This window comes from Monodelphis domestica, chromosome 2 (assembly GCF_027887165.1).
Source record: "Monodelphis domestica isolate mMonDom1 chromosome 2, mMonDom1.pri, whole genome shotgun sequence".
Taxonomy (NCBI): domain Eukaryota; kingdom Metazoa; phylum Chordata; class Mammalia; order Didelphimorphia; family Didelphidae; genus Monodelphis; species Monodelphis domestica.
In genome coordinates, this window is record NC_077228.1 from 153,497,968 (window position 1) to 153,510,833 (window position 12,866).

The 12,866-nt window shown below is 36.4% G+C and overlaps 1 protein-coding gene across 1 annotated transcript in view; it reads left to right on the forward strand.

Moving 5' to 3' along the window:
- Positions 1-12,866, forward strand: part of B3GALNT2 (beta-1,3-N-acetylgalactosaminyltransferase 2) — a 39,458-nt gene that overhangs the window by 22,173 nt on the left and 4,419 nt on the right. Inside the window, exons 7-11 of the mRNA XM_056816120.1 lie at positions 1,547-1,625; positions 7,471-7,654; positions 9,715-9,840; positions 10,507-10,666; positions 11,404-11,460. Of these exons, the coding sequence (XP_056672098.1) occupies positions 1,547-1,625; positions 7,471-7,654; positions 9,715-9,840; positions 10,507-10,666; positions 11,404-11,460 (606 nt within the window). The remainder of the gene's footprint in view (positions 1-1,546; positions 1,626-7,470; positions 7,655-9,714; positions 9,841-10,506; positions 10,667-11,403; positions 11,461-12,866) is intronic.

Here is a 12,866-nt window from a genome sequence, read left to right on the forward strand (position 1 = left end):
TCAAGAGAGAACTCTTTATGAACCCTAACTAATTGCTGTCCAGAATCTCCATTTTCTGTCTTACCTGACTTAGTTATATTTCACTTGACAGGAAAATCTAAATGAAGACTGCACATGTGCTTTAATTTAATTCGGCATACTAACGGAATTTGAGGATTTGGGACTTTGACAGATTTAATAAATGAAAAACTTCCATTTTTTTTAATCTTACTGCTAAGTGTGGGATTTTGAAGAGTGAATGATAAATCAGGAAAGCTTTAAAATATGCAGCTCCTCAGAGAATCTGTGACTTAACAAAAGAAAGGACCAGAGGTCCTAAGAGTTTTCCAAAGGCACTTAGAGGTTAAGTGCCTTGCCCAGAGTTATACAGCTACTAAGTATCAGAAGTAGAATTTGAACCAAAGTTTTTCTTTCAGGGAAACTCCTTGTTGCCAAAGATTTGTACCACTTATCTCTGAATTCTGCTCCCTTGGCAGGGTATTGTCGCAGTGATTGAAGGGATCAATAATTGATGACATAGAAAGCTGAATCCAGAGTCCCTAATGCCCTTTCAAAAACAGTAGTCAACATACCCTAAACAAAGCTTTAAGTTTTTAGTATAGTCAAGGAATTCAACCATTTCTGTGACTGCAGTGTTTGAATCTCTTAACATCAGTCTTCTGTGTCATTTCTTCAGCAATCATTCTTTCTTAGCATTTTTTGTGGTAAAACAAGGTTATCAACAGTTCCACTGAACATTGGCAGTAGGCCAGCTTTAAGGCATTGTTTCTAGCAACTCTGTGTGCAGAAATACCTTTTGGAAAGATGGATGATGACAGGATAACAGTGGGACAAGCTCAAATTAGGTGACCAGAAGGGCTCTATCTCTATAGATAAAGAGAAACACAGTTTTAGATGGTGAAACCTAAACAGAATTAGCAGAGACCAGACTGATGTGAAACAGGCAGTTCAAAATGTACCCCAGCTTTGGACAGGTGAAGGTTAAAGCTGTAAATTGTAAATGGGTAATTGCCATTTATCTACTGTGTAGAGAGGACTGCTGGGAGCTTATTGGTCAATAGTTTTTAATGCAGTGTCATGTTAATAATTGTACTTAGAACCATGTTTAAACTACACTGGCACAGACTATAAACATGTCTTATATTCTAACTTAGTGGGAATCTTCATTTTAAGAGGAAACAAAAGAAAGTCTAAGTTACTGAAAATACAAAAAAAGATGGTAAGGGACAAAAGCTACAATAACATTCAGTTTTGGACTTTGGCAATAGCAAAAGCAAAGTCAAAATAACTATTTAAGGTGGCCCTAGAGACTCAGGAGGAACTCAGGGTACCTGAGTGAGGTATTATATTCTAATTAAATGAAGAAACATAAAAGTACAGTAGCTCATAGCGATAATAATTCATCTTGGTGCCTTCATGATCTTAAACAAATGTTTTCTCAGAAGAAATATTCTGAATTTTGCCAAATCCTTTTAAAATGTAGATAGCTCCCTATAATGAAACATGCTGAATGTTTCATTCTTATCTTTATTCAATTCTTTTCTAGGCTGGTGAGGGAGCATTGCCTTATGAATTCATGGAAGGTGTAGAGGGAGTAGCAGGAGGCTTTATTTATACAATTCAGGGTAAGTTTACAGGCCAAATGAAAATGTCTACTGAACTTCTTGGAGTTAACTTACACCACCTAAAGTTAAAAAGCAGTTTTTAAAAATGAGAGAGAAGCCTTTTGGGGCTGATAAATCTTTGCCACTGGCTTATCTTTTTGGCAAGAATGAAGATGGAACAACATTTTTAAAAGTCTGAATATCTCCTGTGCTTGCTGGCAGAGGGACAGTTAATGGATGGAAATGTGCTCCTCTCCTGACACAGCTTTTAGGGAACTTGGCCCATGTCCTGTCTTACCCTGCCTTTAGATTATGCCAGAGGAACGCTGAGGCTTAGCAACCCTCATGCATCTCTTTCTTTGAGTCTTTTCTTCCTGCAGTGTAGATTACAAGTTTCAGAACTGACCTTGGAAAGCTCAGGGACCAAGAGCATTAGCCCAGAAATTTCTCTGAGACATTATATGGAGGAAAATTTTGTCAGCTTTTGGGATGTTTGGATTTTTTTTTTTTAGGGATTAGTATGTATTCATCTATGTCCTCAGTAGTAGCTAAGAAAGGAAGAATAGTACTGGTATATTTATTCCTACCTGAGTGCCACTGATGCCACAGTTCTCAAGGTCTCCAGGACAGATGCAGCTGCCACCCTTCCAATCAGGGTGATCCCTTCTGAAGTTCATGGGCCATTGTTTCAGCATTGACTCTACAGATCAGAGAAGGACTTCTGAGAGAAGTACAGTGTCGGGTGGGGGTCTGACACCCAACTTCCTGAGGCCATTCATGCTTCTGGCCTTCATTGTGAGGAGAGTTTATGTTCGGACTGGATGAAATGAAGCGTGACCTATACAGACCTATCTGCTAAGCTCTCCTCTAGGGTTTTTGCCATTAGTCAGAAGTAAGAGTTTTATAGACATGTTTTCTCCAGCTTCCTTTGTTACCTCTACAGTATCCCCAGGAGGAAATAGATGGGGGCAGCTATAATAATCCCAGTATGACATGAGTAAACAGAGCTATTAAAAAAAACTTTCCCATGTTTTACATCAATAATAAAGCAGGATTTAAGATTTGAGCCCTTAATCTGAGCACAGTGTTCTTTCCAGTAGACAATACTGCTAAGGAAAGAAGAAGCCCTCTTATTTAAATCATCCAGAAGGGGCTAGATAGAACAGCTTTGGAGTAAAACTATGAGGAAATTGAAGAATTTTCCTAAAGCACTTACCAAGGAACGGACCCATAGGTAGAAGGTACTGTCCAAGACCCTTCTATGCAGTCCTAAATTTCTGATATGATTTCCCTATCTGTAGCAGCTTCCTTTCTGCGGGCTCTGACACCCCTCTGTTTTGGTTAAAAAAAAAAAAAAGAGCTTTTCATATCTTCTGAGGTTTTTTGTTGAGAGAACCTCTGAAATGTCTCCCAAAAGACCAAACTTGTAAAATATGGAAGCTCCATGACTTTTAATCTGTATGGGAATGAAACATCTACACAAAGATTCATTTGCCCTTTTCACTACACTCTTAAAATGTATGAAGATGACTTAGTGATCACATAAGAGACTCCTCCTAGTTTGTTGCTTTCCAATTTGTTTATAGCTTTGTTTTAAAATTTGTTTTGAACTTTTTTTGGGGGGGGGGGAGAAGGAAGAGGAAGAATGTTCTTTAGGGAGATCTGGTTGATTTTGTTGTCTTTCCAGGTATCCTGTTATTCTTTGCCCTTGACTCCTAGCACTCAGCTCTATTGCACACAAGGGGAAGAATATCTGCTGTATCATGGAGGAAAGGGAAAACATTTTTATTTGTATTTTACTCATTGGATATTTTTCTTTGAAGAGTAAAATTACTCTGGTTTTAGGGTGAAGGAATGAACACACCAGTTTATTTACTGTATGTACTCATATAATGTACTCATAACAATGAGGTCTGTATTAAACTTTGTTTTACTAGTCTAAGAGTAAGCTACTGCAGGTATTGCCTTGCTTTGTCATTTTCCCCAAATAATTTTGCGATAGGACATCTGGCCTTTGAATTATGTTTATTCAGCCCTATAAATACTGATCCTTAGATATAGAAAACCCATAAGATAAAGGGAGATTAGGAAATTTTGAAAGAAAATAGAGGGAATTGCTTTTTTTTTTAATACTAAAACTATTGCTCTGCATCCTAATGAGTTTTGATACAAGCCAGAAAAGCATTGGGCTTCTGTAGCTTAAGGATGTGTAGCTTTTTGGTGTTTGAGATTTGTAGCTTTTAGGGCAGCAATATTTCTTCTTAGAGGTCAGCACCTTACTTAAGGAGCAGGATAAAAATTAATACAATATTGGACATATCTCTACCTTTCCAGAAATTTTTGGCTGCCACTAGTCTTTTCATTGCAAGTCACTTCTGCCAAACTGGGCTGCAGTCAAGTCTTGTGACAAGGCAAGGTTTTTGCCTTAACTGCAGTCATTATTTTACTCTGTCTTGCTTTATTCTATTTTGTGGTAGGATTTATTGGAAGCTATAACAATACATTCATTGCTCATTTAGTGTATCGGATGATTGCCGTCCTCTCCCACCATTGCCTTACCTCAATGTTTTTTCCTTCTTTCCTCAAACTCAGAGAGAAAATTTTCTTATGTCACCTTAGCCACTCCCACTCCCACTCATTTGCTCTTCAGATTCCAAGTTCCAAAGAACAGTTAGGGAAATACTTCTTTAAGGAACATGATATTTATCCTAGATGGGGGGAAGGTTGTTTAGTATAAAAAAATTATTCACCATCAAAGTTGTAGGAATAGCAATCTACCCACATACTTTTGATTTTTTAATAATATTTAACTCTTAGTTTTTCTAGTATGCCTGTCATGTGTGAAGTGAACCGTAGATGTTAGTGAAAATAAATCAGCATCTTAAGGAGAGACTATGCTTCCCTGGAGAATTGGCAAATAGATTAGCCAAAACAATTAATAGCTAAAGCAAGGGAGCAGTGTACAAAATGAATTCATAAAAATCATCAGCATTTCTACAAAAAACTGGGTTTTTTTAAACAGCAAAGTTACTGACAAGAAATTCCATTACCAAAAAAAGCCCTGCAAAATACATAAAATACTTGCAGGTGTGACAAGGAAATCACTTTAAAAGACTGATATATATTAATTTAAGGTCGCCAAGGAATTCAGCTATGTAATTCCTAAATGAAAACTCAAGTCAGCAGTCAACCTTTTATGGAGTTTTTAATTACAAACAGGAGGAAGAAAGGTATTAGAGAGAGAGAGAGAGAAAGGGGAGAGAAGGGAATAGGGCTTAAATACCCCCTCTGTTTAGGCTGGGCCAAAAGGCCCAAGCCCTTAGATAGCTGAGGCAAAGAAAAAAGACCTGTCCCTATCACTCACGTGACCAAAATGGAGAAACAGTCTCAGGGGCCTCCACCTCCAGCCTCCTTCAGAGCAAGCTTCTCAGAGCAAAAACCTCTCGGAGCAAAAACTCTCCAACCACCTCGGTCCTCAGACCCCGCTATCTTTAAGGAACCCATCTCAGTTCCCTCCCCTCAGTTCTCACATCTACCAATCACTGTCGATGTCTCCCCTGTGCCAATGGTGGCTCTAGCTTAACCCAGGACTGCCCAGAGGTCTGTGGCTTTGCACATGTCTGTTGAAGGTCATATTCTCAAATAATTAAATCTTGATCCTTTGCTGCAGCCCTTCCTAAATGCTGATACTCTAAGTAGGGTGGAGATTGGAAGTTCCAAGACCTGGTTCTGTCATTCCAAGTATCTCTATTGTATCAATTCTAAAATCAATCATGACTCAAAGAACTTCCTGTTCTATGCTTAAGCATAGGTCAAAGCCCTTTCCATTGTTCAGCAAAAGGTTTCTGTCCTAAAGTAGTCTTAAGTAGGGAGGAGAAGGATCCTCCCATGCCAAGGGGGGTTCACATTCCAATAGACTATCAGTAGGAAATTTTTCAAGTATGAAATTTCCCAATGGTTAAATTTCCAACATTTATAAGTCTAAGAAATTTTAAGGTTTACACAGGAAGTACATAAAACAATTACAAAACACTATAGAAATAAGAGAAACTTAAATGAGTGGAGAGAGAACCAATGCTCATGCTTGAACCACACCAACATAATAAAAATAGCAATACTATGGAAACTAATTTACAGATTTAATATTGTTAATAAAAATAGCAATACTATGGAAACTAATTTACAGATTTAATATTGCACCAATCAAACAACTAAAGAGGAATGAGGACACTTTACAGGACTAGAAAAAATAAGTTAATTCATTTGGAAGAACAAAAGATCTAGCATCACAAGAAAGATGAGGAAAATACAAATGAAAGGAGTATAGCATTACCACACCTCAAACTATATTATAAAGTAGTAGTAATTGGTGTGTTTGGTGCTTTTTTTTAAAGGAGAGTTGATAAATCAGATGAAAGAGATGAAACAGACTAAGCAAGAAGAAACAACCTGAGTGTTAGATAAACTTAAGTACACAACTTACTGGGAAAAGTGCCCCCCATTTACATGAGTTGTTGGAAAAACTGGAAAATAGTTTGGGAGAAATTAGGTTTAGGCTGACATAATGACACCACGCTCAAAATAGTTAAATTATATAAAGGATTTTAAAAAGAATTTAGAACAGAATTTTTAAACATCCTCTCTAAACCCTTTTAGTTTTTAGAGTTTTGATATCTCTATTGTGACTTTATTTTCTCATTACTTTTATTTTCTCCCCTAAAAACTTGTATAGTTCACCTTCACATTTTAAATAAAATTCAAAGAAATAATCATAGATCACAAAATTTGAGTTGAAAAGATAGGTTAGCCCAACTTCTTCATTTTATAGTCAAGAAAAGATCCAGAACCCAAACTTCCTGACTCCTAGTCTAGTACATTTTGTACTATTGGACACTTTCCAAGAATCAAAAACAAAATTAACTTCACATTTTCTTGATATGCTATGAAAAGATTGGTAAGAATTTGAGATATATAAAACTAAGGGTATGATTGGGGATATAGACTAAATGATCATCCTAGTGCAAACATCAACAACATGGAAAAAGGTTCTAATCAAGGACACATGTAAAACCCAGTGGAATTGCGTGTCAGCTATGGGGAAGGGGTCGGGGAGAAGAGGGAAAAATACGATTCTTGTAACCAAGAAATAATGTTCTAAATTGACTAAATAAATTTTTCAAAAAAATAAAACTAGGGGTGAAGAATTGCTCCTCTGAATTAGTGGGCTGAACTTGAGAATCAGGAAAACTTAAGCTAAATAATATAGTTATGTGATGTTTTTACATACTTCTTAATCCTAAGTTTTCTCTGTAGGAAAAACGGGAGTAGTATATCGTATAGGGTTATTTTGAGAAAAGGACTTTGTAACGGGCAGGTAGGTGGCAGAAGAGAACAGACAACCGACCCTAGAGTCAGGAAAACCTGAGCTTAGACAAGTCAGGTTAAGCCTCTGTTTACCTCAATTTTCTTAATTATAAAATGAAGTTCATAAGAGCACCAGCTTAAAGGATTGTTGTGAGGATCAGATAAGATAATAATTGTAAAGTGTTTGGCATAGAGCAGGAACTTCATAATGTTAACTATTACTATTAGTAAACTATAATACTACATAAAAATGTGAGTCATTATTATTAGTCACTAGATTTTTTTTTTTAAACCCTTACCTTATGTCTTATTTCCAAGGCAGAAGATCTGTAATTAGGGTTAAGTGACTCGCCCAGAATCACAGGTAGGAATTATTTGAGATCAGATTTGAACTCGGGACTTTCCTTCTCCAGACCTGGCTCTATCCACTGAGCCACCTAGCTGCTCCTAGTCAGTAGCGTTTGTATTAAGTCTCTTGCACTTTGTCATTCCTCCTTTTCAGAAGGTGACACCCTTTTACAAAACCTTCAAACTCGCCCAGAAAGGTTTATTGATCATATCAATAACCTCCATAAAGAGGACGCCTTACTGAAGAAAGAGAGCAGCACCTTTGATGACATCGTTTTTGTGGACATTGTTGACACCTACCGAAATGTTCCTGCAAAATTACTGAACTTCTATAGGTGGTAGGTTATATTTTGTGGTGGGGTTTTATCTGACTCGTTTGGTTGTGTAGAAAATGTTTACTTGTTCCCAGAGACTGACACCCTGGACATTTGGGATATAAACTAATTTTGCCTCCGTTTTGGCAGCAGATCAGTTATTAACATACTAGAAATTAACAAAAAATTAATATGCTTCTGAAGAGATCCTCACCAGCACAAGTCAGCCAGTGGCATAAACAGTGAGGCAAGTTTTGTCTCCTCATAAAAGTCAGTGAAGTTAAAAAGGGTCACATTTTAGTTGTTTATACATCTGCCTTGAAACAGTGCATTATTTTGCTACTCACCTCTAATCTTGCCCCAGAAGGTCTTAGCTGGATTTTATTGTACTTTCTTGCCTTAACATGGAAAAAGCACTGGACTCAAAACTAGAGAATCTATTTGTCTTTACTGTCATGATCTATTTTAATTCTCTGTTCCTCCACCATTAAAATATTCCAGATTTAGATTCAATATACTTAACAACTCAGTCATGTTAATAGCTTTCCATATTTACCAGTGTTTTCTTAAACTTCATTTGTTATTCCTGCTCACTTAGGATTCCTTAGTCAGCTGACACCCCAGTATTTTAACTTGTGGCACCAAATATAGCTCTGTTGTTCACTAGTTAATCATATAAGTGCCTGCTCTGGACCTGTGATTGGTATTCAGCTCCCAACTCTCTTCTTTCCAAAAACCCTAATCCCGAACTTTTATTCTTTTCCCCTTCATTGAGCTACAAATATCTTCCTTTTTGTTCCCTTAACTTTTCCCATCCCCCTGTGCCTTAAACCTTTACTGTTGGACCTAGAGTACAAAAATACTTACAATAAAGACACATTTTGTGTAGATTACAGTCTGATCATCAGACGGTTACAGATTTAGGTGTCTGAAGAGACTATAGAGTTAGGACAATTGAATGTATTTTCAGTTATTAATGGGTCAGACTAGGGTGTGACTACGTATAGGAAATCTGGGAGATGGCTGGAATCAAAGTGGGTAACTGCATGACTCAGGAATTGAGTTTTTCTTTGCATTAGTCTCTCACTCGCATGCAGTTAACAGTGATCAAGTATTTTGATTTGTAGGAGCCATTAAGTATGACATTACAATTTAAAGGTTCAAGATTGGAACAGTAATTAGTTAATATAAAAGTATAAAAGCATAAAAGTACAGTATAGATTTTAAAATATATTTCTGAATAACATTTCATAAAAAATTTAAAATTAGTGTATGTAATTCTGGAATCAATATAAAATTTTGAAAGGAATTTGAAAGGGTTTTTTTGTCTTTGATTTTAAAGGCTTCTCATATATGGGACAAAAGTTTAATCTTGTGTGTATTTAAAACTATAGATATCCTTTTGTGATCATTCTGTTGTTTTTCAGTAGTTGTCTTACTCTTCATGACTTCCTTTGAGGTTTTCTTGGCAAAGATCTGGAAGTGGTTTGCCATTTCCTTTTCCATCCCATTTACAGATAAGGAACCGAGACAAACAGTGTTGAAGCTTGCCCAGGGTCACACAAATAGTTTAAGGGCAGATTTGAACTCCTGATGCCTCTTTTTGACTCCAAGGCCAGCACTCTACCCAGTGTACCTCCTAGCTGTGCAGAGTCAGAAATCCTTTTAGTTAACTGATACTTGAGCCAGCCTTATAGGCAAACATTTCTTTATTACCTTCATATCAAATATGCATTTTAGATCCTTTTCAATTTTGTTAGTAAAATTATAACCATTGGCATTACTATAGTTCTATTAAAATGGGGCAGAACTGTTCTATAAATCCAAACATCCTTTAGCTAATGAAACCTTTCTTTGCTTTCTTTTTTTTAATTCAGACCTCTGCTTCCTAATATTCTTTTAATGAGATTATGAGATTTTAAGAAAGACATTTGTTATGAAATAATTCTAAAGTATTTAAGTCTCCATCAGACCTCTTGTTTTGTACACAGAAGCACTATTCTTTATAAGCTGTATCATCTCATTGCTGCTTTGCTCCTTAGAGATTGTCACGGGAGTGTCTGTGTTTTGTGTTTTGGCACCAGGACTGTGGACACAACTAGCTTTGGTTTGTTGCTGAAGACAGATGATGACTGCTACATAGATTTAGAAGCTGTGTTTAATAGGATTGCCCATAAAAACCTGGACAGACCAAATTCTTGGTGGGGAAAGTAAGTAAAGCTTTTTAAGTCTACTGATTTTCAAGTAACTGCATATAATTACTTTGAAGTGAAATATGTAGTGTTATTTTCACAAGAAATTGTAGTTGTGAAATTTAATTGCCATATTAGTCTCCTAGAAGTGATTTCAGGATAAAACAAAACAAGCTTTTATATTTTACTGCCTGTGGGAAGAGGAAAAGCAGTTTGAACAAATTCTTTTTTGCTGACAGATGCGATTGGCACCCCTAGATGTCAATTTTAGGCTGATAAGAGGAACTTGCCATGCACAGGAATCTTTTGACTTTTTTTCCGCATTCTTCTAACAAAAAAGCCTGCTTAAAGTCATTTAAAGAACTTTAACAATATTTTGTGTATAAAATTCAGCATTTGAATTCTATAAACTTTGTTTTTAAAATGACTTGCATGTGCATAAGATGCAATGTTAGGTACTGGAGGTCTGGAGAGAAGAAAAAGAAGAACAAAAAATATATAGCTCTTTCTACTTAAAGTGCTAGTTACTTTATTATTTTGCTTATATGAAAAAGCATTTTCTCATCCCGTTGTCTTTATTCATAGTCGCTTGGGGGTTGTTAAGGTAATAAATGGAGAGAATTGTAAGTGTTAGTTTGTCTACCAAGCAAGCTGAAGAAATTGATGTGATTATCTTGGTCTTAGTTTCAGACTGAATTGGGCAGTTGACCGAACAGGAAAGTGGCAAGAGTTAGAGTACCCGAGTCCTGCTTATCCTGCTTTTGCATGTGGGTCAGGTTACGTTATCTCCAAAGATATTGTTCACTGGCTAGCCAGCAACTCAGAAAGACTAAAGACATATCAGGTAAGGCAGAATTGGTTAGCCAAGATCATGATAAACTTAAGATCAGTTTAAACTGAGTTTTATATGGTATAGTATGCTCTCCTTGACCAAGGAGTATAGGAATACTGGACTGAGGGAGGAGGGTCAAAATACCTAGTTAGTCCTAGCACTTTGTGACTATAAGTCAATCTAAGGACACTGAGTAAAGTTTTACATAAAAGTAAATTGGAAGTGTTAGTCTTCCTTCGTGAAATTGACCTCAAAAGTTAAGGCTATTTTCTCAACTCTGATTTCTTCATCATAATCTTAATATGGCTTTAGTGGTATCCATGGACTCACTTTGTTTCTCTTGAGCCCATTTCTGTTTTCAGCCTATATTTACAAATAGAGTTCCAGTAGAATATTAGAATTGAACTGAAGTTCATTGGTTTTGGAATGGAGGTTATTAATGAGAATTTACTTGCTTCAGGTTTTTACATTGTAATTAATCCCTTAATAGGGTAAAAATTATTTTTCTTTACCCTCAAGGCCACTGCTATGGAATTTTAAGATGCATCACATTCTTTATGCTTTGAAAGAATTCTGTAATAATTTTAGTTGATATTTAGGATTTCATACTGAAGTGGTAAAAATTAAACAGACTCCAAAAGAATTATGTTGTCACCTAGTTTTAACCTCAGTTCGTTATGTCCATAAAACATGAAGCTTGTTCTTTTAAAATTGTTTCTGTGTCTTTGATTTTCATGGGCACATTGTAGGGTGAAGATGTGAGCATGGGCATTTGGATGGCAGCGATAGGGCCTAAGAGATATCAGGTGAGCAAATCTAAGGAGGTACAAGAGTGTCCTGTGTGTCACCGGGTGTATTTCACTGAACCTCTCTGACCATCAGTTTCTTCTCCTATAACTTTTTTCTGTAAACCATCACGGAGATAGGTTTCACCCAGACCTATCTCCCAAATCCCAGTTCTGCATGTCTTATTTAACATAGATAAAACAGCTCAAAATCTTTGTCCCTAAAACAGCTTATCAAGGACTCTACCAGCCTTGAGACCTTAGAGTCATGCTAGATATTTTTTTCTTCTTTCTGACCCTTCATATCTAATCTAGCAGATTTCCAAGTTTTGTCGATTCCATCTCTGTATCTAGCATTTGTATCCTTCTTTCTACTCATATGTCTATTACCTGTGTTCAAACCATTATAACATTTTGTTTGATCTATTTAAATAGCCTCCTAATTAATCTCTTTGCTTTCCAGATTCTCCCCCTCTATAGTCTGCCCTTCACACAGCTGCCAAATAATCTTCCTAAAACACAGGTGTGATCATGAAAACCTTCCTCTTAAGAAACTCCAGGAGTCTCCTCTTGCCTCTAAGAGAAAATAAAAACTCTTCACTCTCGTACATTAACCCCTTCACAGTCCAGCCTGTGGTTTAGGAAGACACCGCTATGACTCTAAGGGCCTCTGGTTCCAAAACTGTGACTGTATCCTCCCCTTATAAATACGTCAGTCAATTTACATTTCTTAAGGGCCTACTATGTATGCTAAGTTTTGAAACCATTAATAGCTGCCATTTAGGCTTGGATTACCATTCAATCAGTTCTAAATTCACGTAACTTTTTCTTGCCCATGTCTTTCCATCTTTACACAAGAGTAGCCTGAAAAGCTGCTAAATGCTTTGCTAAATCTAGGCAAACTATATCCAAAGGCTTTCGGCTTTAGGCTGGGTCTGATTCAGGATGATCTGGTGCTTTTCATGAGGAAATAGACTGACATAAAACCCTTGTAGATCATCTAAATATTAATAAAAGGTAATTTACTTAGCCCTACCATGGAATGAACACTTGGCAAAGATACAGTGATTTAAAAAGTGGCATTATTTAATAGCTCTGAGCATCTGTGATTTTATTGATACAAATATTCCTAAGCCAACCATGCCTTCTAAAATCTTATTTTTTTAATCTTTTCTAAATATATCCCTCCCCTTTCCTCCAACTAGTAGTGATCCATCCTTTGTAACAAAAGATTCATAGTTCAGCAAAACTAATCTATACACCAATCATGCCTAACAGTAGATGTAATGGTCTGTATATCATATATATCAAACACAACCTGCATCCCTGCCCAGACCAAACCAGATTAAAATGTAATTGGTCTATATGTAACGAAATAAATAAAAGGACAACATAGATGACATTACATTTTAAAATTAAGCCATCAT